This window comes from Balaenoptera ricei, chromosome 11 (assembly GCF_028023285.1).
Source record: "Balaenoptera ricei isolate mBalRic1 chromosome 11, mBalRic1.hap2, whole genome shotgun sequence".
Taxonomy (NCBI): domain Eukaryota; kingdom Metazoa; phylum Chordata; class Mammalia; order Artiodactyla; family Balaenopteridae; genus Balaenoptera; species Balaenoptera ricei.
In genome coordinates, this window is record NC_082649.1 from 66017270 (window position 1) to 66043819 (window position 26550).

At 54.3% G+C, this 26550-nt stretch overlaps 3 protein-coding genes across 7 annotated transcripts in view; 2 read left to right on the forward strand and 1 right to left on the reverse strand.

The window, feature by feature from the left end:
* NBEAL2 (neurobeachin like 2) overlaps positions 1-11144 on the forward strand; it is a 30875-nt gene extending 19731 nt beyond the window's left edge. For 3 of the 4 annotated variants that reach the window (XM_059939461.1, XM_059939464.1, XM_059939462.1), the window contains 32 exons: positions 75-228; positions 333-491; positions 698-857; positions 1034-1119; positions 1286-1798; positions 2462-2640; positions 2735-2894; positions 3135-3272; positions 3365-3721; positions 3809-3958; positions 4108-4265; positions 4417-4541; positions 4629-4764; positions 5243-5403; positions 5502-5818; positions 5919-6014; positions 6316-6440; positions 6525-6665; positions 6833-6963; positions 7080-7189; positions 7280-7397; positions 7505-7602; positions 7673-7789; positions 8414-8503; positions 8590-8699; positions 8849-9021; positions 9156-9250; positions 9508-9624; positions 9723-9881; positions 9958-10106; positions 10445-10580; positions 10665-11144. In XM_059939461.1, the coding sequence (XP_059795444.1) occupies positions 75-228; positions 333-491; positions 698-857; positions 1034-1119; positions 1286-1798; positions 2462-2640; positions 2735-2894; positions 3135-3272; positions 3365-3721; positions 3809-3958; positions 4108-4265; positions 4417-4541; positions 4629-4764; positions 5243-5403; positions 5502-5818; positions 5919-6014; positions 6316-6440; positions 6525-6665; positions 6833-6963; positions 7080-7189; positions 7280-7397; positions 7505-7602; positions 7673-7789; positions 8414-8503; positions 8590-8699; positions 8849-9021; positions 9156-9250; positions 9508-9624; positions 9723-9881; positions 9958-10106; positions 10445-10580; positions 10665-10766 (5020 nt within the window). In that variant the 3' untranslated portion in view covers positions 10767-11144. The remainder of the gene's footprint in view (positions 1-74; positions 229-332; positions 492-697; positions 858-1033; positions 1120-1285; positions 1799-2461; positions 2641-2734; positions 2895-3134; positions 3273-3364; positions 3722-3808; positions 3959-4107; positions 4266-4416; positions 4542-4628; positions 4765-5242; positions 5404-5501; positions 5819-5918; positions 6015-6315; positions 6441-6524; positions 6666-6832; positions 6964-7079; positions 7190-7279; positions 7398-7504; positions 7603-7672; positions 7790-8413; positions 8504-8589; positions 8700-8848; positions 9022-9155; positions 9251-9507; positions 9625-9722; positions 9882-9957; positions 10107-10444; positions 10581-10664) is intronic. The other variant, XM_059939463.1, reaches the window with a different exon arrangement.
* A 645-nt stretch (positions 11145-11789) lies between these two features.
* On the forward strand, positions 11790-15161 carry LOC132374950 (death domain-containing membrane protein NRADD-like). Its single transcript, XM_059939465.1, is given in 8 exon segments — positions 11790-11894; positions 12113-12164; positions 12879-12955; positions 13160-13301; positions 13981-14043; positions 14046-14163; positions 14283-14425; positions 14528-15161. Coding segments are annotated over 6 exon segments (864 nt in total). The 5' UTR covers positions 11790-11894; positions 12113-12164; positions 12879-12880; the 3' UTR covers positions 14851-15161.
* A 2868-nt stretch (positions 15162-18029) lies between these two features.
* The window catches only part of SETD2 (SET domain containing 2, histone lysine methyltransferase), a 118483-nt gene continuing 109962 nt past the window's right edge, over positions 18030-26550 (reverse strand). For both annotated transcript variants that reach the window (XM_059939467.1, XM_059939466.1), the window contains exons 19-21: positions 21168-21248; positions 19206-19307; positions 18030-18856 (exon numbers count right to left, since the gene is read on the reverse strand). In XM_059939467.1, coding sequence (XP_059795450.1) covers positions 18695-18856; positions 19206-19307; positions 21168-21248 — 345 coding nt within the window. In that variant the 3' untranslated portion in view covers positions 18030-18694. The remainder of the gene's footprint in view (positions 18857-19205; positions 19308-21167; positions 21249-26550) is intronic.

Sequence of the window (26550 nt, forward strand, 5' to 3'; positions counted from 1 at the left end):
CTTGCCCTGTTCTCCCCTCCATGCCCCTGTGTTCTCCTGGCCCTGGGTGCATGTTTCTGCTGGGACCTGCCCAGCCTACAGCGGGAGCGCCCCCTAGCGGCTGATGACCTGCGCACAGTGCAGACTTCACTGCTGGGCCTGGCGCGGGAGTTTCTGGTGCGGAGCTCTTCCACTGATGACCTGCAGGTGGTGCTGAACTTTCTGGCGGCTGCGGGTGATGATGGCCAGGTAGGCTGGAGGTTGGCGAGGGTGAGGCTAGGGGGAGGGGTGGAGTGTGGACCACGTTCAGGGTTGGGGGGTGGCCGGCTCAGTGTGAGACTTTGTATCCCCAGGTGCTGGGTGCGCTGGACCTGCTGCTGGCACTGCTGCAGGGCTCCCCAGCACAGGAGTCTTTGGCTGTCTTCCTGCTGGAGCCAGGGAACCTTGAGGTGCTGCTGGCACTGCTGGTGCGGCCAAGGCCCATGCCCTTGCTGCCCGACCGAGTCTGCAAGGTACACTCAGCTCACTCCTGACCCTGGCATCCTAATTCACGGGGGCCCCCGCCTGAGTCCAGAGAGGTGTAGAAGGCCTTAGGCTGGTGGGTGAAGCTGCCTTTGCAGGCCTCTCTTGGAGCCACACACCTGCGTGGTGACTCACCCTCCTACAGTAACTCTTTCCCCATGATGATGACCCCCTACCCTCTACGACCCCTACACAGATCCTGCGCAGACTGCAGCAGAATGAGCGCTTACCTGAGCGCAGCCGCCAGCGGCTCCGGCTACGAGAGTGTGGCCTCCAGGGTCTCGTTGCCTGCCTTCCAGAGGGGGCCGTTTCCCCCCAGCTCTGCCAGGGCCTCTTCAAGCTGTTCCTGGGGGCAGGTACAACCTGGTTGGGGCCAAGAGGCAGGCCAGGTAGAGGGGTGATGTGGATCCAGGAACCAGGGCAGGTGGGGATAGGGAAGGTGTTGGTACCAAGGGACCAAGGCTGAGCCAGCAGAGGAGCACAGTCTCCCTCTGGGGTCAGTCCCTCAGGCCTTTTCTGGCCATTTTCCCAGATTGCCTGAACCTCTCAGATCTATTGGCTGTGGTGCAGCTGTCCCTCCAGGCTGACCTCAGCATCCGCTTAGACATCTGTCGTCAGGTGAGTGGGAAGTGAAAGCTTTGTTGGGGGTTGGGAGGGGCTTCTACCCTGAGGACTTTGCCTGTGACAAGGGGCCTCTGGAGGCCTCCCATGCAAAGGCCCCAGGAGGAGGGGCTGGGGCAGGCTGTCGGATGAGTCCCTCACTTGCTGTGCCCTGGCCCGGCAGCTCTTCCACCTCATCTACGGACAGCCAGACGTAGTGCGGCTGCTGGCCCAACAGGCCGGCTGGCAGGATGTGCTGACCCGGCTGTTTGTCCTGGAAGCCGTCACAGCTGGCAGTCCCCTGCCGTTTACCCCCGAGCCACCCACCTCCCCGGAGCCAGCCTTACACAAGCCACCCACTGAGTCACCTGAGCCTTCGGACGTCTTCCTGCCCGCAGAGGTCCCCTGCCCTGACCCTGACGCCTTTTACCAGGCTCTTTCCCCATTCTCTGCACCCTTTGAGCTGGGCATGGAACGGGCCAGTGTGAGTTCAGGCAATACTGCTGGCGGTGGCAGTGGCAGTGGGACTCTCACTCCAGCCAGCCAGCCTGGCACACCTTCCCCGCTGGATGGGCCCCGGTCCTTCCCTATTGCCCAGGGCCGCCACAGCTCCAGTCTCTCCAATGTGCTGGAGGATGGCAGCCTGCCAGAGCCCACCATCAGTGGGGATGACACCTCTAATACAAGCAACCCTCAGGTGAGGCGGGCCCACCGTCTACCACTGTACGGCACCAAGGGAGGGCACCTCTGGGACACAGGGCAGGCAGCGTAGCTTTTCCAAAGGTGTTGCCCTGTTTGACATCAGGGCTACAACTGCCATTCGGGTCTGGCGCTGCCGCCTCGTAGCTTTTATCTGCGGTGTGTTCCCTGGGGGGTGGGGGGTATTCTGGAACAGGGCAAGTCATGCTGAGACAGAGTTGGGGGCACTAACCAGGCTTCAGAAGGCCCTCGAGAGCCTGTGAGGCAGGGACTTCACAGGGCCCGTGGGCAGCATTGCTCTAAGGGTCCTGCCTTATGCTTCTGGATCTGGGGATGGGCGTCTGCTTATTCTATGGCATTCTTCCAGAGAATTCTAGGACAGTCCTTGAGGCCTGTGAGGACTGTGAGGTAACCGTGTGAACTGCCTCATCTCCCCTTAGGAGTCCTGGAATCCCAGGATCCTCCCTGGAACTCGGGCAGTGGCTGAGGCCCACACCATCTGTTTAGGCCTTTAGCACCAGCCTGGCTCGGCTGTTGGTCAAAGGCTTGGCTTCCTGCTGTCCCTACTAGTGGGTGGGTGGACGTGCTGAACAGGGATGGTAGTGGGGCAGTGATTGCCTCCCTCCACAGCCTGCACCCCACACACCCACTGTGTCCGCAGCAAACCTGTGAGGAGGAGCTTTGTAACCTGCTCACCAATGTGCTGTTCTCGGTGACTTGGCGGGGAGTGGATGGCAGTGACGAGGCTGCCTGGCGGGAGCGCGGCCAGGTCTTCTCCGTGCTCACCCAGCTGGGGGCCTCGGCCACACTTGTGCGCCCACCAGACTGCATCAAGCGCAGGTGAGGGGGTGACTCAGGAGGGGGAAGAGCCTCGGGGAAACCTGGGGCCAAGAAGGCGGTCAGGTAGACACCTGGGTCCCTCGCCCCCCTCCAGCCTCCTGGAGATGATGCTGGAGTCAGCCCTGACCGACATCAAAGAGGCCCCCCTTGGGGTCCTAGCCAGCCTCACCCAGCAGGCGCTTTGGCTGCTGCGCCTGCTGCAGGACTTCCTGTGTGCCGAGGGCCACGGTAACCAGGAGCTGTGGAGTGAGAAGGTATGACAGCTCAGAGGGGCACGTGCTCAATGTTCTCACGCACCTGAGGGCATCTGGTCTGGGAGGTGGATGAGTACACGTGTGCCGTCATGGGTGCATCAGCTCCGGTATCTGTGAGCGTAGGTTTATCTGTATGTACACACCCTCCCTGGCCTCCAGCCCAAACCTTACCTTGCTCTTGCCCCATGGGCTTTTGGCCTCCTCTGGTGATGGCCGCCTGGAATATATGGTGTGTGGCAGCTCTTTGAAGGTGTGTGCAGCCTGCTTGATCGCCTGGGGGCCTGGCTGCACCTGGCCAATGGCACAGCAGATCTCCGAGAGATGGCACAGATCGGCCTGCGCCTTGTGCTTGGCTACATTCTGCTGGAGGACCCACAGGTGAGCACAGGGTGGGTGTGAGGGGAGGGTGTGTGGTGGGTATAGGGAACTCCGGGAGTAGCTGGTGACACCTCCACCCCTTCGGTCCACAGCTGCACGCCCAGGCCTATGTGAAGCTGCACGCACTGCTGCAGACTGCAGTGCCCATGCGCCGGGAGGAGGCTTGCTATGTGCTCTCCAAGCTGGAGGCGGTGCTGGCGCGGGCGCTGAACACCCCACCCTCAGAGACCCCCACCGGGGACGGGGAGCCCCCATCTGCAGCTGCTGCTGCAGAGCGCTGCTCGTGGCTGGTACCGCTGGTGCGCACACTGCTGAACCGTGCCTACGGGCCACTGGGGCTGCAGTGGGGGCTGCCTTCCCTGCCTCCCACCAACGGCAGCCCCACCTTCTTCGAGGACTTCCAGGCCTTTTGTGCCACCCCCGAATGGCGTCACTTCATCGACAAGCAGGTGCCTGGAGCTGGGGGCACGGGCAGAGAAGTGGGAGCTGGGGACCCACGTCGAGCACCGGTCTCCTCTCCCTGTCCCATGTTCCAGGTGCAGCCCACCATGTCGCAGTTCGAAATGGACACCTACGCTAAGAGCCACGACCTCATGTCAGGCTTCTGGAATGCCTGCTACGACATGCTCATGAGCAGTGGGCAGCGGCGCCAGCGGGAGCGGGCACGCGGTCGTCGGGCCTTCCAGGTGTGCGCCCCGAGGCAGGGGGCGGGGAGCTGCTCCACATGTGGGCCCAGAGGACGGCTGATGGGATGGAGTGGAGAAACAGGGACAGCACATGAAGCAGCCAGCGGGACTCACCCATTCCTCCACCTACCCACCCCCCCACTCCTCAGGAGCTGGTGCTGGAACCTGCACAGCGGCGGGCGCGCTTGGAGGGGCTGCGGTACACAGCGGCCCTGAAGCAGCAGGCAGCGCAGCACTCAACCGCCCTGCTGCACTGGGGGGCGCTGTGGCGTCAGCTCTCTAGCCCCTGTGGGGCCTGGGCCCTGAGGTGGGCGGGGCTCAGGGTGGAGTCCGGGTGGGGTGGGGCTTGGGAGGGAGGAGCCAGGAGGGTGCCTTTGCGGGTGAAGCCTGGGAGGAAGCCAGAGGTCTACAGCCTTCTGCCCGCCTGCCCATGACCATCACTGGGGACATATCTGTAGGGACCCGCCTACCCCCCGGTGGAAGCTCTCCAGTGCCGAGACATACTCGCGCATGCGTCTGAAGCTGGTGCCCAACCATCACTTCAACCCTCACCTGGAAGCCAGTGCCCTACGTGACAACCTGGGTGAGAGGGTGTGCTGAGCTGGGTCCACCCAACCTCGTGCGCCCTGTCTTGTCTGTCTCTGGCTGAGCACCCTTGGGCCTATTGCAGGTGAGGCCCCCCTGACACCCACAGAGGAGGCCTCACTGCCTCTAGCAGTGACCAAAGAGGCCAAAGTCAGCAGCCTACCCGAGGAGCTGCAGGAAGACCAGCTGGGTGAGGATGAGCTGGCTGCGCTGGAGACCGCGTGAGTGGGGCTGGGAAAGAGCTGCTTGATGGGGGCAACGGGTCTGCTCCAGTGTGTGCTGGCCGGCAGTGGGATTGACTCCGGAGTCTATTTCCCCTCCTGCTGAAAGGGATGGTCCAAAATCAGGTGGGGGTATTGGGCAGAGCTATAACAGGATGGATAGTTGCTCTTTCATGGCTCGGCACCCCAGAGCAGGACTGAGAAACACAAACCAGACTAGGATGGGGGCCCATGGGAGCAGGCAGGGGCTGAGTGAGGGAAGCTGGGGACGGGGGTTGGTGTCCTGGTAAGACATTCAGAGGCCCAGGTTTCGGGGCGGGGACTGCGGTCGGTCTGGACCCTGGGCAGCTCCTCCTCCTCCTCTGGGAGTCATGAGCTGTGTACCTCATGACTTGGTGACACTCTGAGAGTGTGGTCCTTGGGCTTGTCAGAAAGGGGATCCCAGAGTCTGGTGCCTAAAGTGGGTGCTGGCCCCCAGGTTGGAGGCCGCAGAACTGGATGAGCAGCACGAGAAGCTGGTGCTGTCAGCTGAGTGCCAGCTGGTCACAGTGGTGGCTGTGGTCCCAGGGCTGCTGGAGGTCACCACACAGCACGTGTATTTCTACGACGGCAGCGCTGAGCGTGTGGAAACCGAGGAGGGTGTGTTCTGATGGAACGGGTCGGAGGGACAGCAGGGCTGGCTGGGGTCCGGTGGGGCCAGGGCGAGTGACTCCTGCACTCGCTGTCCGTCCCCACAGGCATTGGCCATGACTTCCGGCGCCCACTGGCCCAGCTCCGCGAGGTCCACCTGCGGCGTTTCAACCTGCGCCGTTCGGCGCTTGAGCTCTTCTTCATTGATCAGGCCAACTACTTCCTCAACTTCCCCTGCAAGATGGGTGGGGCCACGGCCTCATCTCCGTGCCAGGCCCCCAGGCCCCAACCCTGCCCCATCCCGCCCCACACCCAGGTACGGAACCAGGTGTACTCGTGGCTCCTGCGCCTGCGACCCCCTACCCAAGGCTACCTGAGCAGCCGCTCCCCCCAGGAGATGCTGCGCGCCTCAGGCCTTACCCAGGTGAGAGCCCTGGAGTGTGAGGATCGGGTGAGGTCAGGGCCCTGTGGTTGGGAAGAGGGCTGGCAGCCCAGCTGGCTCATCTCTTGCCCCTGCCCCTCAGAAATGGGTACAGCGTGAGATCTCCAACTTCGAGTACCTGATGCAGCTCAACACCATAGCGGGGCGGACCTACAATGACTTGTCTCAGTACCCTGTGGTGAGGGCCTGCTCCCCACCTCCCCCACTCCTCTGGTCTGCCAGCCCTGGTTCACCCAAGTGTGGGTACTGATGGTGGGCCGAGCCCTGAGCTTGGTCCTGGGCGGGTGCTGCCTGAGGCCTGGCCTCTGTTCTCCCTGAAGGGAATCCTGTCCCAGACAGTCCCTCCTGCTCCCCTGCAGCGCCTCCACGTGGTGCGTCCCCACCTGTGGGCTCCGCGCGTCTTCTTGAGGGTGAGGGTGAGGGCAGGGCAGGTAGGCCATCAGGACCCTCATGCAGCTCCTGCTCGGGTGGGCGGCCAGTTCCCCTGGGTCCTACAGGACTACGTGTCCCCAACGTTGGACCTCAGCAACCCAGTCGTCTTCCGGGACCTGTCCAAGCCCATCGGTGTGGTGAATCCCAAGCACGCCCAGCTTGTGAGAGAGAAGTGAGTGCCTGAGCAAGGCTGGGCTCGGGGGTTGGGATGGACAAGAGGAGGGCTTCTGCTGCATCCCCCCAACTGTGGCTCTAGGTATGAGAGCTTCGAGGACCCAGCGGGCACCATTGACAAATTCCACTATGGCACCCACTATTCCAACGCAGCAGGCGTGATGCACTACCTCATCCGTGTGGAACCCTTCACCTCCCTGCACGTCCAGCTGCAGAGTGGCCGGTGCGGAGGGGCAGGCAGATGGGGCGGGGCAGGGCAGGGTGGATGAAGGGAAGAGGCGGGCCTTCCAGGCATCCTGGACCCTCTGGCTCCCTGCTTTCCTGCGGCCACACCTTCTCCCCCGCTGTCTCCCTTCTCTCCACCTCACTTTGGCCCGTGCCCCTCCCCAGCTTTGACTGCTCTGACCGGCAGTTCCACTCAGTGGCAGCAGCCTGGCAGGCCCGCCTGGAGAGCCCAGCCGACGTGAAGGAGCTCATCCCAGAGTTCTTCTACTTCCCTGATTTCCTGGAGAACCAGAACGGTAGGAGCTGGTGTGGGGGCGGGAGGTGTGGGGATGGAGAGCACAGGTTGGGGCGGGTGGCCAGGGAGCAGGTGAAGATGGCGCAGACAGACAGCTGACCCAGTCTTCTGTGCCAGGCTTTGACCTGGGCTGCCTGCAGCTGACCAACGAGAAGGTAGGTGACGTGGTGCTGCCCCCCTGGGCCAGCTCTCCTGAGGACTTCATCCAGCAGCACCGCCGGGCTCTGGTGAGATGAGCACACGCAGACAGGCGGGCAGCCAGGGTTGGTGGGGGGGCTCAGCCGTTCCTGGACTGACTGCCTCCTCCCCGCCCCCAGGAGTCAGAATATGTGTCCACCCACCTGCACGAGTGGATCGACCTCATCTTTGGCTACAAGCAGCGGGGGCCAGCTGCAGAGGAGGCCCTCAATGTCTTCTATTATTGCACCTATGAGGGTGAGCAGCGTCCTGGACTCAAGTGGGAGCCGGGGCACAGAGGAGGGATGAATGCGGTGGGCACAGAGGGAGTCCTGACTGGCCTGCCCTTCCTGTCTGATGCTCAGGGGCCGTGGACCTGGACCAAGTAGCAGATGAGCGGGAACGGAAGGCTCTGGAGGGCATTATCAGCAACTTCGGGCAGACTCCCTGTCAGCTGCTGAAGGTAAGGCCAGCTTGGAAGACAGTGGTCAGGGATGCCCTGGCCACAGTCCTGACCGGCCACTTGCCCACAGGAGCCACATCCGGCTCGGCTTTCAGCTGAGGAAGCAGCCCAACGCCTTGCACGTCTGGACACTAACTCACCTAGCATCTTCCAGCACCTGGACCAGCTCAAGGCCTTCTTTGCAGAGGTGAGAGGAGGCAGGGTCTCGACTTCCTGCTTTGTGAAATTCGTTTAATCCCACTGTCCTTACCAACCTCTTGGGGCAGATGGAAAACCTAAATCAAGGTCACTGATACTAAGACATCTTAGAAAAAGAGGTAAACATCAGAGGAGATGGGAGTGCGGGTGGGATGCCTTCTTCGTGAGGAAGAGTCAGGACAAGGTGTTGACTCACCTGACCATCCTTAGGGAGACCAGAAGGAGGGAGTCCGGCCTTAGATACTCTACCTCACTTTCCTGTCTGCATCCCAGAATGCCCCCAAGTCTAACGTGTTTAGGCTCTTCTCTCCTCCTGCTAGCAGGCTCAGAGCCGTGGAGTAATGGGTTGGGATGACCAAAGTTGAAACCAAGCTTGACACCCTGGAAGGATCTTCCTTGTCCATCTGGTTTCTCACTCACTTTCTGAGATGCCCTGAAGGCACACTGGTCTCTGATGCCTATTTCTCTGAGGGACCTCTGTCTGTATGATGCCTAGCCTGTGACCCCTGGGGGCTGAGGGCCAGGGACTGAGTCGTGTTCCAGGGAGCAGGTAGTGTAGTGAGGGCCCTAGCTGGCTGCTTAGGCACAGCTAGCCTTGCTCCGCCCCCTGCAGGTCATCAGTGATGGCGTGCCCCTAGTGCTGGCCCTGGTTCCCCACCGGCAGCCCCACTCCTTCATCACCCAGGGCTCTGCAGACCTGTTGGTAAGTGCACTGGGCCGGGCCCCACCTCAGCTCCAACCCCTTTCTGACTCTGCCCCAAACCCACCTCTGTCCCCCCTTGCCTGCAGGTGACCGTGAGTGCCAGTGGGCTGCTGGGCACCCACAGCTGGTTGCCCTATGACCGTAACATAAGCAATTACTTCAGCTTCAGCAAAGACCCCACTGTGGGCAACCCGAAGTAAGACAGAGGGCTGTGGGCAGGGGTGGGCTTTAAATACCCTGCACCCCAAGTCACCTCCCTACCCAAACAGAATGCGGGCCAGCTGCAGGCTCTGGCCAAGATTTCTGAGGGCCTGGCCTCACCTGTGGTCCTCCTCACTGGGTCAGGATGCAGCGATTGCTGAGTGGCCCTTGGGTGCCAGGCGGTGGCGTGAGTGGGCAAGCCCTGGCAGCAGCCCCAGATGGAAAGCTGGTGTTCAGTGGTGGCCATTGGGATGGCAGCCTGCGAGTGACTGCACTACCCCGGGGCAAGCTGTTGAACCAGCTCAGCTGCCACCTCGGTATGTGCAGTCTTGGAGCTAGGGGTGTGCAGGTGGGAGTAGGGTTCCAAGGCTGGCCAGGGAGGGGGTAACCACTCTGTTTTGCTGGTACCCTCTCCTCCCCTCCCCTCCCCTTCCCTTCCCTCTCCATTCAGATGTAGTAACCTGCCTTGCACTGGACACCTGTGGCATCTACCTCATCTCAGGCTCCCGGGACACCACATGCATGGTGTGGCGGCTCCTGCAGCAGGTATGCTGGGTGGCAGCCCTCCGGGGCCCCCATAGTCCGGATCTGCAGTCCATCTGCCCCTCAGTGGGCCTCTCCAGTCCTGCTCTGCTCTCTTCTCCTTCCCTCTGCTACCATGAGCAAGTCTGGGGCTCCACAGCCCTCCAGCTCTCTGGCTTTGGACAAGACCTTCACTTTTCTGAGCTTTAGCCTTCTCACTCACTCAGGGGCCAAGGTAGTGGGAGGCCCCAGTCCTGAGCCAGCTCTGTTGTTCCCCACAGGGTGGTCTCTCGGTGGGGCTGGCATCAAAGCCTGTGCAGGTCCTATACGGGCATGAGGCTGCAGTGAGCTGTGTGGCCATCAGCACTGAACTTGACATGGCGGTGTCTGGATCCGAGGTGTGTGTGTATGCCTGTGTCCAGGGGAGGCTGTTTGCTGGGCACTGCCCCTGGAGCTCACACACCCCTGCCTAGCACCCTAAGCTGCCTTCCTGCAGGATGGAACTGTGATCATCCACACTGTACGCCGTGGCCAGTTTGTGGCCGCACTAAGGCCCCCAGGAGCCACGTTGCCTGGACCTGTGTCCCACCTGGCACTGGGGTCTGAGGGCCAGATCCTGGTGCAGAGCTCAGCGCGGGAGCGTCTGGGGGCCCAGGTACGGGAAAGGGGCGCCCAGCCAAGATAGGGGTGGTTGGGATTCTGTCCTTGCTGACACCTCCTGCTTCCTCCAGGTCACCTACTCCTTGCACCTGTACTCGGTGAATGGGAGGTTGCGGGCTTCACTGCCCTTGGTAGAGCAGCCCACAGCCCTCGCGGTGACGGAGGACTTTGTTTTGCTGGGCACAGCCCAGTGTGCCCTGCACATCCTCCATTTGAACAAGTGAGCCCCACTGTTTATGGGTTTGTGATCCTCAGGGTGGTGGTCATTGGCAGAGGACACTAGGAGGTGCCCCCGTGGACCCACATCCCCTTTACATGTCTGTGGACACATTCTTCAAGGCCTGTCACCTGTCCTCCCATCCCCCAGTGGGGAGATCTTGCCCTGGGCCTCCCTTAGCCACACACTTGTGGGAGGTCCCTTTCTGTGTCAGGATTTTAATCGAGTCATCCTTCAAAGGACTGGGAGGTAGATGGGAGAATGGAGAGACACCTATCTGCTGGATCAAAGCTTCCTTGTAGTTGCGAGTTCGTATATATCCCCTCCCTCCCTCCCTCCAGACTGCTGCCGGCCGCGCCTCCTCTGCCCATGAAGGTGCCCATCCGCAGCGTGGCTGTGACCAAGGAGCGCAGCCACGTGCTCGTGGGCCTGGAAGACGGCAAGCTTATCGTGGTGGGCGCAGGGCAGCCCTCTGAGGTGAGGATGAGGGCAGGGAGGGCCTCGAACGGGGTGGGGAAGCGACGGTCCTGGCTGACCCCAGCCTGCTCCTGCTCCTACCAGGTGCGCAGCAGCCAGTTTGCGCGGAAGCTGTGGCGGTCTTCCCGGCGCATCTCCCAGGTGTCCTCTGGGGAGACAGAGTACAACCCTGGAGAGGCGCGCTGACAGCCTGCCCTGCCCCGCCCCGCCGCGCAGCTCCGCCCCCAGCGGGCTTCGCCCCGGGAGGGCCCCGCCCAGGAGTCCAAGGACAGGGCGACATCCAGCCCACACTCTGGCAGGGGGTGGGCGGGGCCCCACCTCTGCCCAGCTCAGGGATTGGTGGACGATGTCACCCCAGGAAGTCCCGCCCCTCGCCGGCAGAGGGGCCGCCCGGAGTCCCAGCGCTGGCCTCGGCAGCCGCACAGCACTTTTTGCACAGTCTGGGGTGGGGAGCCCAGGTTCCCAAGCCCCCGTCCCGGCAGAGCACAGGGGCCGGGCCGTGGCCTTAATCCTAAGGGCGGCCCCCCGCTCGCATCTCAGCAATAAACCTGGACTAGTTTTGTAGCTGTTCCGCCTCCAAGCATGTGTGCACGCGCGGCGTCTCAACCCTCCCTGGCCACAGTCCCGGGCTAGTGTCCCCCTGGTCCATGAGCACCTGCGGCGACCCGTCCTCTCCCCAACCACACCGCCCCTGTCCCTAGGGGCCCCGGCCGCAGTTTCTCAGCTGCTCGCTCAGTCCCCCTTCGGGCTCACCTCCACGCATGTGTGCGTTCCTGGGCCGGGCGGGGCAAGACCGTGGGCGGCCCCGCCCCCTCGGTGTCCAGCCCTCCTCCTGTCCGAGCTTTAGTCACGGGCGGGTAAGAACCTAGTATCCCCAGGGACTCCACTCTGTCTTCCTGGCCGGCCCAAGGCCTGGAGGCCCCGTCCCGCCCGGCTGAGCAGATCCTGGGACCCGCGGAGGGTCGGCCCCCACAGGTCAGGAGCGGGTTGGGGACAGAGCTTCGGGTCTTTCTGGACGGAGGGAGCCGAGGCTGCCTCTCTGCCCCCAACTTCCAGACCCGAAATCCTGTGCGGTTGTGGTGCCAGCTTCTGGGTTGGATTGCCTGTGGGAAGTCGAGGTAGTGTGGGCGTGTAGGGTGTTGCTGTGTGTGCGTGTGTGCATATTCTGTGGGCCTTGAGATGGGTGCGTGTGGGAGTTGGTAGAGGCTCCAATCCCACAGCTCGGAGTGGGTCGGACACAAGACCTGGCTGTCTCCGCGAGCGTTAGTCACAAGCTCACACGCCAACCCGGATCCAGAAAGGGCCCCTTACGTGGTAAGTGACACAAATGTACATACACATCCTTCAGGTGGCAAGGGTCACCACAGCCTCCGTGCCAGACCCACTTGCCGACTGTGTGCTTTGCCATACACATGGGCCTCTGGCCTTGTGGAGGGAAGTGAGTTTGGAGTGCCTGGGTTGGACCAGGTTGGATGTGGATGTGGGGGAATTGGAAGACCTTCCCCCAGGTCTCATCTCTATCCCTTTTCCAGGCAAAATCCCCTCCTCTGCCCAGACCAGGGTCTCTTCCCCAGGCCTCAGGAGGTAGGTCCCAGCAGGATCAGCCTTGTAAGTACAGATGGGTCCTGGATTGAGTGTTCTTCAGGTTTCTGGCCTCCAGGTCCTTTCCAAATTCCCAGATGAGAAAGGACCAGGGGGGCCTCTGGGCCCACATGCCCTCTGCCCTTGCTGAACCCACCAAGGAACCCTCCTGTCCAGCCCCTGAGCAGGAGGTGAGGGCTGGACACTGACCCTAGAGGCAGGAGTGGGAGCTTAGTCACTCCAGCGACTATGCTCTTGCTGAGAACTCTGGAAAGCCTCCTATCAGCAGGTCTCCACCTGGCTCTGGCTTAGATGGGGATAGGAGTCTCCCTGTGCCATCCCTGGACTCAGACCAGGGGTTTGCCATGGTCTTTGAGGCAGGGTGGTTTCCAGTGTGCCCTTTTCCATCCAGAGCTGCAATATGGTCTCCTCCAGCTTTGGCCAGCTGGAGCCAGCAATATCACTTCCACCCCATTTGACCTGGAGGAAACTGGTCCAGATTGGTGACTGGGGAGATTGGGGGGGGAGGTACCCAGCCCTGGAATGAATCAGGATGAAGTGAGCCAGGAAAGGGGGACAGACTACCCCAAGGGACTCCTGACTTCAGGCTTGAGGAATTTCCCCCATGTCCCTATACACAGCCCCTTCTGGACTCAGAGAAGTCTCCCAGCTCCTTTTTCTGAGTGCTGCCCATGACATTCCAACCCCTTCTCTAAGAGATGCAGCCACTGGGAGCACTGCTAGCTGGCAGAAACATGCTTCACAACTCCAGCCACAGGGAAGGCATGGTCCATGTGAGTAAGTACTTCTTTTTTTTTTTTTTTTAAATATCTTTATCTTTTTTTTAAAAAAATTATTTATTTATTTATTTTATTTATGGCTGTGTTGGGTCCTCGCCTCTGTGCGAGGGCCCCCTCCAGTTGCGGCAAGCGGGGACCACTCTCCATCGTGGTGCGCGGGCCCCTCACTATCGCGGCCTCTCCTGTTGTGGAGCTCAGGCTCCAGACGCGCAGGCTCAGCAATTGTGGCTCACGGGCCTAGCCGCTCCGCGGCACGCGGGATCCTCCCAGACCAGGGCTCGAACCCGTGTCCCCTGCATTGGCAGGCAGATTCCCAACCACTGCGCCACCAGGGAAGCCCGTAAGTACTTCTTGATCCAGATTTTGGGCACTGAGAGGGTAGGATGAGAGGTATCCATGGGCCCCTGGCCTTGCAGGCCACACACAAGTCCAGTCACAGGCTCTGGAGTCCCTGTTTCTTGTGCCCTGCCTGCACTGGATTGGGGGACAGCTGGCCTGCAGGCAGAAGTTAGCAGCAGCATTTACTTGCCTTCCGGGTCAGTTTTATTTTGCAAAAATCTACAAGGTCTCCTGTGCACAGAGGCTCCCACGGGGACCAAAATGAATCAGTGTGCTCTCACAGTCCAGAGTTGGTGGGGGAGACAGGACACACAGTTCAGTGCCATAGTAGGCAGAGGAGATGCACCAGGAGCCAGAAAAGGGAGACTGGGAGAGATCAGGAAAGACTTCCCAGAGTAGGAGATTTCCTGCCAGTTTGTCAGATGGCAAAGGTAGACCAGCAAGAGCAGACGTCTGGAAGCCCGGAGAAGGTACATCCAGGAAGGGCTAGGTGTCCAAGCGTGGCAAGCCAAGGGGAGGCTGTGGGAGATGAGGGTGGGGAATGAACCAGTCAGCTTTTGACGCCACGGTATGAACTTTTGACTCTACACAGTAGGGACTATGATTTCCAGTCTTTTTAGCAGCAAAGTCTACGTCTGCTGCCTCCTTGCCTCTGTCCTTGTCTGTCCTTTCCTCCACAGATAAGACCCGGAGGGAGCAGGACAGGGACAGGGAAGGGGTGGGGGCAGGGGGAGCCCTGGCCCCGGTACCTCCTCCCCATTCCCCCCTGAGCTTCCAGGGGCCTTGGGCAGCAATATTCCTGTCTACTGTGCCCTCCTGGCCTCCGTGGTCCTCGGTCTGCTTGCCTACGTGGCCTTCAAGTGGTAGGTGGTCTGGGCATTGCCCTCTGGTAACCTCCCTCCCCATCTGGGCTCCCAACCAGCTCCCTCTCTGTCTCAGTGAAGGCTGGAGCAGGCTGGCAGTTTCCCCCTGCTCCCCACAGCTGGTGCTCACGTAAACAAAGACAGCAGCTGGCCAAAGCTCGGACTGCAGAGCTGGGGGCCTTCAACAGGGACCAGATGCATGGGGATAGCAGTGTCTTCCAGGACTCTCCGAGCAGCCTGGAGCCCTGTGTCCCCAGCCAGGGTGAGCCCCTTTCCCCAAACTGTAGTCCTTCAGACCTACCTAGCTCTGCCCCACCGCAAAGCCTGCCTAACCCTCACGTGTCCCTCATGTCTCCCATCCCAGGGCCACATCCTGAAGAACTTGGCTGCCGGCTTTACCTCCATCTCCCTCGGCAGCAGCAGGAGGAAGTGGAACAGCTCCTGGAGGCGTCGGGTGAACCTGACAAAGGCTGGCGGGGCCTGGCGGGCCACCTGGGCTACCAGGCTGAGGCAGTGGAGACCATGGCTCAGAGCCAGGTGCCAGCCTACACCCTGCTGAGGTACTGGGCTGTCCAAGAAGGCAGCGGTGCCACCCTCAGGGTGCTAGCAGATGCGCTGGCTGTCCTGGGCCGTGAAGATGTGGTCCGGGCCCTGGGCCCACTGGCTGAGGACTGCTCCGTGGTGTGACGCTCCAGAGCCTAGCCTCTCAGGGAACCTGCTCTGGTGCTCCCACCACCCCCAGCTCATACACCTTCCCTTTCACGGGCTTCCTGGCATTGGTGACCTCGGCCTGCTGTTCTGGGGGGACAGGGAAGATCCAGGCACCACTCACCTCCCCTCGCCCTACACTCCTCCAGGACAGGGACCAGGATGTCACGGGGAGGGGTTGATAGTGAGGAGCAGTCCTGCCCTCCTGATCCCCACTCCACCTCCCCTTACTTAGCCTCAACTGTTTTTTCTACTTTTGTATCCCATATTAAAGGCAACTTTGGACTATTGTCCTGGCTCTGTCTGGTTCCGTGGGCCTGTGAGACAGTTGGGTAGCTATGTGGCAGAGGCCCAGAAAAAGGATGGGATCCCTAGAAGGTGGGAGGAGCCCCTGAGTTGGCAGGCAGTGTGTGCCCGCAGATTTGTGAGCTCTGGGGGCAGAGTGTATGTAGTTCACATCCTGCATCTGCCATTCACTGGTTGAACTGTGTTAGGAAGCATTTTACCTTTTTGAACTTCAGCTTCCTTAACTGGAGAACAATAAATAGACTGGCACATTCAGAAGCCTCCCACCAAGACTCTCAGGCTTTGGGTTTGAGACCATTTTCCTGACTTGTGCTGTGACTAGCCTCAAGGGCTAGAAGCCTGCCCCACCCCTAGGCAGAAAGCAAGAGGCAGTTCAGAGGCAAAGTGAACTGCCTCTGAACTGGTCCTGGGAAGCTAGTTACCAAGGGCCTCAGGTCATCTCTAGGTGAGGAAAAGGAAGAAAGTGTTCTTTCAAGACCCATACTCCAGACTCGGAAGAGGGAGGTCCAAACATGCTTCCACACAAGCCAAGGACAGGCAGGTCATCCCACCTACCTGAGGGGCTGTTGAGGACAGGGCAGCTGCAGCCAGACCACCTGCACCCCTCGCATATGCCCACCCTGAATGGAGGAGCAGACAGGTCAGTTACTGTGCCTTTGGAGGCGGTTGCTACAGCAGACAGGCCCTGCCTAGGAAGAAACAATGGCTGCCATCCTGGTATCCATCAATCAGGATCAGGGCGCTTAAGAAGCACAGTCACCTAAACTCAGGAGACTTGGGTCCAGTCATGACCCAGGGGCCCGGGTTACAGCCTGTCCCCTAGCTGAGATGTGACCTGCATTGGCTGTTGTGTGAGTACCAAACTCATCAGACTGCTGCTATTCCTATGCCTCAGAGTTTACCAGGGCTGCTTAACCCTGTAAATCTTATGCTTAAAATCAGGGCAGGTTTGGAGCCACCATCATCCGGAGATGAAAGCAGGAAAGGCTTGGTGTTTGGTCAGCTATAAACAGGCCAAAGCACTGGAGACATCACACCTACTTTGGCAGGGAGTTGGCCAGAGGGCTATCAAGGATTAGATCGGCAATGAGGGTGAAATCCTGCATTGAGAGGAATGAACAGGTCCTGGATTAGCCGGTAACTCTCTTCACCACCGAGGGGATTTGAGCCTAAAGGTTTCAAGGGGTGTGTGTTTCAAGATCTTCCCCTCACAAACTCCAGAGGAGGTAAAATAACTGAGAATTCCTCTGCAAAGAGGTCCTTTCTGAAACTTGACAGCTCTCTGGTCACCACCCTTTAATGAAAGGCTGCCTAGATTTCCTTGGAAAATCTGAAACCTGGACCCTCAGGTAAAACCATGAGTTTGACTTGGTTGCCAGCAGCAGTGCATATGGCTGCACCTCTGCATGGGAGACCTACCCAAAAGAGAAACACTTTCTTTTAATGTGCTCAAGCACATTAGTTGAAACATTTTCTTTACAATGTTAAGGGGAGGACTTCCCTGGTGGTGCAGTGGTTAAGAATACGCCTGCCAATGCAGGGGACACAAGTTCAAGCCTCAAGCCCTGGTCCGGTAAGATCCCACATGCCGCAGAGCAACTAAGCCCGTGCACCACAACTACTGAGCCTGTGCTCTAGAGCCTGCGAGCCACAACTACTGAGCTTGCACGCCGAGAGCCCGTGCTCCGCAACAAGAGAAGCCACCGCAGTGAGAAGCCCGCGCACTGTAACAAAGAGTAGTCCCTGCTCCCCACTAGAGAAAGCCCGCGCACAGCAACAAAGACCCAACACAGCCTAAAAATAAAAATAAAAATGTGCTATCAACATTTCAAATGTTTAAAAATAAATAAAATAAAATGTTAAGGGGGTTAAATTAAGGTCCCTCCATTTGATATAATAATGTGCTTGAGTTAAACAGTTTAAGGCTGCAGTACCATGGGAAAATACTTTGGCTACATTGTTAAATAGCATGTCTAATGATAGGTCTTTAAAATAGGTGTTTTTCTCCTCTTTTCACAATTTCTTTAATACAAGGATATGAGTTACTGAGCCTCTCTGAACCTCAGTCTCCTCATCCGAACAGTGCCAATTCCTGTGCCTCCAGGTTGTGAGGATCAAAGGAGCACAACCTGAGCTCTAAGTGCCCAGCAGGCAGTGACTGTTCCAACTGCTGCCCACCCCACCCAATATCTGGCAGGCCACAGCCTCTTCTCCAAGGGCATTGCTGCAATGAGCAAAATCACCCCGGTGAGGAAGGGATGGTACCAGTCTGCAAAGATGGGCTGGGTCCCAGGCTGGCCTGAAACCTTTGGCCCTTCTCACTGCCCAGACAACTGGTCCATCAAGGATGGGGTGTGTCTCCACTGAGCTGTGTCCTCCAGAAGATGTCCGCTCTCATTACCTGAGCACTGTACCCCTTTATCGGGGTACTCCCTCTAGGATCCAAGCCCAGTGTCAGGAGGCATGGTGGGGAGTCAGGGAACCCAAACGTCAAATGAGCATTCCTGTGGGCTCTGGGAACTCAAGTCTCTGGAGAGAAGAGGTTCATTCCCTTTCACCAGCCAAAAGGTACAAAGGGAAAGACAAGTGCCTTTCTCTGGACTGGTTTATTAACCAAAGTAAAGAAGCCCAGCGCCAGAGAGGTCGCAGGTCTACTTCCTTTGCTCAGGAATGCACGTGTAAGATGCCTACCTCAGTCACAGTGGGACCTGTGGGGAAGACCTGGGATAAACTCCAATCTCAAGGATTAATTTTGGACTTCACACACCTATGGCCACCACCTCTTTTCTCTCTCTGTGCCAACACTATATACAAACATGCTTGACTAGCTTTTAGGGAACACACGTGCCAAGTTCTTTAATTGATTTTATTTTTTACATAAAAAGTTCAGTAAAAATTGGATAAAGTAAAGTGATTTTAAGCAGTAAATCAATCTTATCAACATAGCATAAGGCTGGCCGAAACCACAAGGCAGCCTGCTCTGGAATATTTACATGATAACAAATTAAACCTTGCAGGAGAACTTAAACCATCCTTACAAAGTCTTCTGTGATCCTAGCACGTAGAGGCTTAAAAGCAAAACAAAAACCAAAAACCAGGAAAAAACAAATTATTTTCAATATATTCACATATACATTAAAATATAATACAGATCGTCAGGGTAAGGGGTTGTGGGTGGGGATGCGCATGAGTCTGTGCGCTGACAGCACCGCCAAGGAGGAGACCCAGGCTTGAGAGTGGGGTCAGGCCTGGCCAGGGTCTCAGAAGGGAAGTCTCAAGGGCCTAAACCCTTGCCTCAGATGGCCTCTACCAACAGCTCACAACCAGGGACCGCTTGTTGTAGATGGAGCTCATTTTTGTGGCTTTCAGTTGAAATCTGCAGGTTTGAATTCCCCAGGGTGATGTGTCATCAGTAGCACAGCCCTGACAGTGGGGTGGGGAGAGAGGGCCCACGGGATTTCTTCTCCCCAGAGTCTCTCCTACCAGCTTGCCCGTCCTCCCACCCTGGCCCTGAAGGTCACTCTAATTCAGTGTCCTCTTTGGGTTTGTAAACAGCCCCAAACTTCTGCATGTACTTCTTAATGTACTCCTTGGTTTTGTGTTTCACATTCTCATTGCACTCCAGGTCCTCGGGGTTCTTACAGTACTTCAGCTCCTTATTCATAACGCCGTGAGTCAGCTGTCCAGGACACAGGAAGAGAGATCACAGCCACCAATCAGAGTGGAAATGATTTGAGAGGGGAAGGCCAGTCTGCTGCCTCGGGCCCCTTCTCACAAAGACTGGGAGGTGAACTGGAGGGGGAGGTTGGGGCAGGCTGGTGCTGGGATCACCAGAAAGGGGAAGCTCAGCTCTCAGAGAACCGCTACCATCAAGTAGGGTACCCTCTCTTCCCAAACCTTCCCCCTCTGTTCCTGGGTCTCCAGCCTGGGCATATGTCAAGGAAAACCCACTTTTTATGATGAAAGGGGCCTTCTTAGAAGGCATAGTTTGCCCAGAACGTTGTCAGACCACAAGCAGGGGGGAATACCTTGCGAGCTAGGTGTTTGAAATCTTCAGTTGTGGTAATTCTTCCCACTTTGCAGTCAGGTTTCCGGTAAGGGTTCAGGCACTGGACGATGAACTGGGACATCTGCAGGTACGGGGAGAAGAGCACACTGCTCAATAGTCCAGAGAAGGCAAGAAAGTTGTACTGAGGAAATACTTAGAATAGGCAGTAAGCAGAGCCAGCCAATCCTTCCCTTTCCCTCACTCATGCTAGCTGGTGTGGACAGAAGAATGCTAGTATGCCAGTGGGATATAAGAGAAAAGAATCCTGGGTCAGCCTCAAGAGGGAAAGGGCTCCCTTGGATGGACTTAGCAAGCCTCACTTGCAGATGGAGGGACAGAGCAGCAGGACTCCATGCTGAATCTCACGGCAGCCCCAGATTTCAGCTAACAAATCTCATGTTCTTGGCATAAAGAGACTGTAGCTAAATTCTCTGGCCCCTGGAGGCAGGGCAGAGAGGGCCTTTCTGTGCTACCGGGAGGCTCAGTGACTCCAGGAAATGCAGGCATTTTGTTACTGAAGGCTACTTAGATTCTGTAAGTGTTGTACTTCATTTGATTCATACTACATCAATGTGAAGCAGAGGGACACATGATATGACAGCTGGTTGGAGAACATCTGGGGTAAGACCCTTTTCAATACGCAAATTCCCATGTCCTCCTGAGCTATCTCTGTAGTGTCTGTCCTACCCAGTGGCTCTCAAAAGAGATCCAGGCACAGGATTTCTGCAAGTATTTGTGGCGCTAAGCCACAAAGTTGACCCCAGGGGAAAAAGGGAGTGAGGAGGTCAGTGATAGCCACTTCACCAGGGAGCACCATGAACAGGGTCTACCCATCCCTGGAAGTCAGTGAGTTTTCAGACATTCAAAGAACAAGGCTATATCACAAGGTAGGCACTAAATAAACAGCTGCTAGTTGGCTGGGCTGAAATGCCAATAATCACAAAGCGACAGTGAGAAACTTAAGTTTTAACCCTAGAGAAGGCTTTTACTCAAAATTTTTCTGTGGTCTCCTGCTTCCATACTCTCTCCCTTCAATCCATTTCCCCAAATAAAATAGGGGATTTCATTATTCCCAGCTTAAAATCCTGCAATACTCCCTGCAACTCATAGTACAAAGCAGCACAATACTGTGCAGCCTCATCTTCCAACACCCCTCACGTACCGGGTGCTACAGCCCACAGATTCCCTGAAAGGGATGACGCCTTCTTCTGCCTCTGTACACTCTACTGCCTGAATTACATCCCTCCTGATCTATCTGGCTAATTCCTACCCCTGATTCAAGAGGCCTTCCTGACACCCTGAACAGAGACCTCCAAGCCCTATCGTGGCACCTTCCTCACACAGCTGCCATTACTTTTTTTTTTTTTTTTTAATGCCATTACTTATTTACAGGTCTACTTCCTCCAAGAGACAGACTATGAGCCCCTTCAGTGAACAAAGACTGGAGTTTAGAATCTGGATGCCCTGAGGCAGAAAAGGTTAGTGTCTTGAGAGCTGTACTGCACTTCCAGCAGCATAAAGAGGAGCTGCTTTCTCCCAGTCACTTGAGGATTAGGCAGCCACCAATGAGATATCACAGAAAAAGAAATGGACTTGGAGCCAGAGGCCCGAGTTCAAGTCTTCTGTCCAGAGCTTGCCTTCTCTGAACCTCAAGAGCTCCTCCACCAGCATAAGAGGAATGACAATTCCGGTCTTGCCTACCTCACGCGCTGTTGTGGGGATAAAATGATATAATGGATATGAAAGTGCTTATTATCCCACTGTAAAGGACCATACCAATATGTCATCACATAACAACTACACAGTCCAATCACAGAAGCAAGGGAACACCCAAAGGCAGGGCCACCTAGTACTACAAACAGCTGTGCACACTTAGGATGAGAAAGAAAGAGTCTCAGTTTAAGCCTTCAGAACTTAGTGTCCACATCCCACCAAACCTTACCTCTTTTCTGAATACTTCTTTGCTTTTCTTAGCCAGCTCACTGGAGGTGTCTGCTTCTGCTGTCTTAGGCTTTTTTGAGGTCTAGAAATGGAAAACACCACAGTGTGGGAATGAGAGGTCAGGTCAGTGATGCCCTGCTCTTCCAGAACCTCCCTTCTTTCCCGCAATTGGGATGCCTGACTCTTGGTATTAGAATCTTAAAGGGACATGGCCTGGAGTCAACTTAGCTGCTGTTACCACTCTCACTTCATGTTTAAATCTTGTCATCTGGCACTGGCCTCGCTCCTATAAACCAAGTTCTAATTCTCTACCCTAAGTGAAAGCTACATCCTTGATGTAGCTAAACATTTGTTTCAGGGTCACCTTCTCTGCAGAGAAATGTGCTGTGTGATTTGGACCACTCAGGTCCCTGTTCTGAGCTGCAGTATCCCACACTGTCAAGAGAGGCCAAGTCTCAACGGGCTCCACCTCTCCTGTCTCTGACATTCTAGGACTCCTGGACAAAGGCAAAATGCTTTAGCCACACAACCATGGTCCAAATACCATGCTCCTCATCCAAGTCCCCTAGACTGTAGGAGACAGTCTCAGCATGCAAGAGAGGCTCCTTAAAGGTTGGTATCCTCGGTTCAGGAATGGAAAGACTAAAGAGGTATCAAGGTGTTGCGGGGGAGGAGATGAGGGTCATGCAAGTCAGTGAACAGATGAGTAGATCCTAAGACAGAAGATACTCTGTCCCAAGATGCTAAGATGATGACAAACCTAGGAATGCTCCCTTCCAGCACTGCAAGGGGGCGGCTGCCAGTCCCCCTGCCCCCCGCCTGATTAGGCACTGCTGAGAGGTGAGGGGCCAGCAGCCCTGGCATTCAGAGCACCTGCCATCAAGGCCATCTCCCCATACCTTTGCTCACCACCAGTCATCAAGCCCCTTCCTAGTAAATGTACTTTTCCATGGAAAAGATTATGAGCATTCCCCTTTGAATGCAACTCACTTCAGATGGATGTAGAAGCAGTTGGCATTACAGGTACTTCATTTTTTTGCTAGCTGCTTAGCGCACAAAATTATTTCAACCTACCCCCACTTCTGATTCCTCTCTTTCCAGAAACAGTATGAAGGTGCTGGTGATGAAGGGACTGTTCAACTCCCTCTGCTCCGGACTGGCTCCAGAGAAAGGTGGCACTCCCCTGGCTTTTGGGCTTCTATACATCAGCTTTCCCTGACTTGTTATAAAAGCTTTGCGTATTTTCTACTTTTCTACTTTCTTTCTGTGGCTGTGGGAGCAGGAAAGGGAGGGCAGGGTAGAAAGAACATACAGATTCTACCTCTGGTTTTAGGAAACAAAACGCAAATAACTCTGTTTTCAAAGGTTTTGCTTTGATATTTTGTGGTTATTTTTTCTAGCAGTAGAGCGTGGGTGTGCTTCACAATAAGACCTCATGTAGCAAGGGATCAAGAATTGCCTGAATAAGCCAAGGTAATTTCAACACACCCTCAGCTGCTGTCTTGTGGATCTCAGAAATGAGTAGCAGCAGCAATGAGTACAGAAAGCCCCTTAAGGTATAACAATGATCTCAAGGCTCTGGCTCCTATAGAAGAGGCCAGGCTCTCAGTGAGGGCACTGTGTAAACAGGAATATTCTGCTTCGCTCTGAATGGGGTATGTGTTCAGAAAGCTAAATAATTCCAGTGCATTTCTAATTTAATCTCTGATGTGGTGAGGTTGTAGGGCTTTAAAAACACACAATCCCCTGAGCTCTCTCTAGGAGCTTTCCTGGTCCAGAAGAAGTTGAGGTATCAGAAACACTACACATGATTCAACCTAAATTCTGCAACACATGAACCTGTACACACCAGTTAAAAGGTTAAGAAAGAAAGATCCTTGAAAATAATAAAAACTCAGTATATTCTGTTTTGAAGTTGCTGCCACCTTTGGTAACAAAAAGAGCAAAATAATTTCAGTTTGGTTCTAGATCAGGAACTATATACCACACCTTAGTTTGTCAAATGAGGCATGGGAGAGGGCGTGCAGGAAGTGAGAGGACAGGAACAAATCATCTCTATGACACTTTCAAGAAACTGGCAGGCCATGCCTTGCCTCTTCCATATCCACTTGTTTGCTTAGCCCCAAATGATGCCTCTCAGATGCCTTTGCATGCATCTTCAACATCTCCATCCTTAGTTCCTCACTTTGCCTAAACTATTAAAATAGTCTTCAATCTGATCTCCAATGCTACCAATCTCACCTTTTCAAATGGGCCTGTTTCACTCAAGGGACACATATTTGATTGCCTGTCTTGCTGCTTTAAAAGCATTCACTGGCTTTTAAGCATACAATAATCACATTGGTAGGACACCAAGATCTTAGACAATTTAAATCTGACCTACTTTTCCATATTTTTGTCTTGCTCACTACCTACCCCATATGTATCCAAATTCCCACCATAACCAAATTATTTTTATTGTTCCCTATATAGGCTCTGTCTTGTACTGACTTTATACCTTTGCAAAAACGGCTTTATTTGCCCAGAATCCTCTTTCTTGCTCACCTTAGCTATAGGTAAAATCATGTTTTCTGTGACATATCACTAGTGCATTTTCTTAGACCATTAATCACTGTGTTCCCATAGCATTCTGTACATACTTCTACTACAGCAATTATCCCGTTGTGTTCTTGGTTTATAGATGTGGTTTTTTCCTTAGATTGAACTTCATGAAGATTAGTACTCAGATTTATTTCTCTTTCTATCTGTAATACCTTACACAAGGCCTGTGAATTAATGAGAATTTACAATGTTACAGTCTTCATCTCCAAGGGCTTTAAAATCTAAATGAAGGCCCTAAAGACGGAAAAAAAAAAAATGGGAGCAGAAGGAATAAACACATAACCCACAGGCATCCTTCTCCTGTCTGAGATGCTAGCTAGGTGAATACAGTAGTAAACTGGTTAGGAAGGTTAGATCCAAATAAGTCCCTGGCTATCCAAGTCAGACTAGGTCCTAATGATAGAGACAATGGTCTATAAAGAAATCCAAAGACTGACACCTCAAGCCTTCAACTTGTGCATCATGGCAAGGTTGGTTGGAATATCAAAACTCATTTGTTCCTTCATAAACTATCAAAGGGTTAATAACAAAATAGATGACTTCATTTATATTTTCTCATTAGAAATACAAGAAAAGGTAAAGCTGAACAAGCCAGAGACAAAAGCCTAAGAAGCTAAGACAGTGAATGAACATCCAGATAGTTTTTTTACTGGAAGAACATGACAGTTACGGGGTTTTTTCCCTTAGGTACCTGTCCCTATAAAAACTCTCCCACAGAAACTTCATACACTGCCGGTAGAAATGTACAATGATATATAGCAACTTTAGAAAACAGTTTGACAGTTTCTTAAAAAGTTAGACATAGACTGTCTAACTTTGATCCAGCAATTCCACTCCTAGGTATCTACCCAAGAGAACTGAAAATGTATATCCAAAGATTTGTACACAATTGTTCATATACCATTATTCATAACAGCCAAAGAGTGGAAACAACCCTAATGTCCATCAACTGGTGAATGGATAAATAAAATGTGGCACATCTAACAATCGGATATTATTCAATGCTAAAAAGAAATCAGCTACCAAGCCATGAAAAGGCATGGAAGAACCTTAAATGTATATTGCTAGGTGAATGAAGCAAATCTGAAAAGGCTACAAGTCCAAATATGTGACATTCTATAAAAGGCAAAACTGGAGACAGTATAAAAGATCAGAGGTTGTCAGGGATAGGGATGGGGATGGGGTGAGGCGGGGAGAGAGGACGAGATGAATAGGGGGAGCACAGAGGATTTTCAATGCAGTGAAACTATTCTGTAGACGATAATGGTGGATACATGCCATTACACATTTGTCAAAACCCACAGAATGTACAATACCAAGAACACTAATGCGAACTACAGACTTTGAGTGATAATAATGTAGATTCACTGATTGCAATAAATGTACCATACTCTGGAAGGCTGTTGATAGTGGAGGACGCTACGCATGTGTGATGACAGGGGGTGTATGGAAACTCTGTACTTTCTGCTCAAATTTAAAGGGAACCTAAAACTGTCTGAAAATAAAATATATTAAGAAAAAGAGGTATATAAGGACCTTTTCAGACAAACAAAAATGAGAGAGCTCATCACAATTAGACTTGAAATACTCAAAATATTAAAGGAAATTCTTCAGACTGGGACTTCCCTGGTGGTCCAGTGGTTAAGAATCCGCCTTCCAATGAAGGAGACACAGGTTCGATCCCTGGTCAGGGAACTAAGATCCCACATGCCACGGGGCAACTAAACCTGCACACTGCAACCACTGAGCCCACGTGCCATAACTAGAGAGAAGCCCGTGCACTGCAACAAAGAGCCCGCACACCTCAACGGAAGATTCCCACATGCCGCAACTAAGACCTGACGCAGCCAAATAAATAAATTTTTTAAAAAGTGGATAGAATTTATAAAAAAAAAAAAAAAAAAAAGGAAATTCTTCAGACTAAAGGAATGCTAAATATAATGCTGAAGAAAGAAAAACATTTCCCCCAAAGTGAATAAAATATAAAAGGAGGTATGGATTTGTTTCCACTTTCTTTCTCCCATTCCTTCCTTCCCTCTTCCACCTCTTTCCACTGACTTAACTAGTTAAGTGTCTCTTATTTTCAAAATTAAATACTATTCAAATCTTAGAGCATAGATATATTGTCTTTGATTTCATTCAAGACACCACATCCTTGGAGACAGTGAGTCCTGTTCCAAGTGGAAAAGGATAAAAATTTTTAATTCAAGCATTGAGAGTCACACTGATTTACATGACCTCTAATCCTGATTACTCTCTTGTTAGAAGGAGAGATGAGGAATAAGCTATTTCGCTTTACTCTAGAATAGTATTTCCAGAGTAAAATATCTCAGTTTCAAATCTTAAAAAAAGGGGGTGCCCAGTTATACTTTTTTGGTGAGGTTTTAATGCAACTAGTTTAACTTCTTTCCAGACCCACCAATCCCAAAATGGCAGGACATTAAAGCAGACTAAGAAAGACTGCAGTTAAACAGAAAAAACACATTTAAAAGAAACATAACATTAAGAAGAATGCTGTAATCTACAGGGAAAGAGCTAAGATATATTAAAGGAAGTTATAATGGAATAAGAATACTATGATTATATTTGTATGTTTAAAATGAAAAGAAAGAAAAACACCTGTGTGTGTTTTCCATAAAGGTCTGGAAGAACATACAACAAAGCAAGGTTTTGCAACTTTGGCACTACTGACATTTGGGCCAGTTCTTTGTTGTGGGGGATTATCCTGTGCACTCTAAGATGTTTAGTGGCTTCTCCGGCCTCCGTACACACTAGAAGCTAGT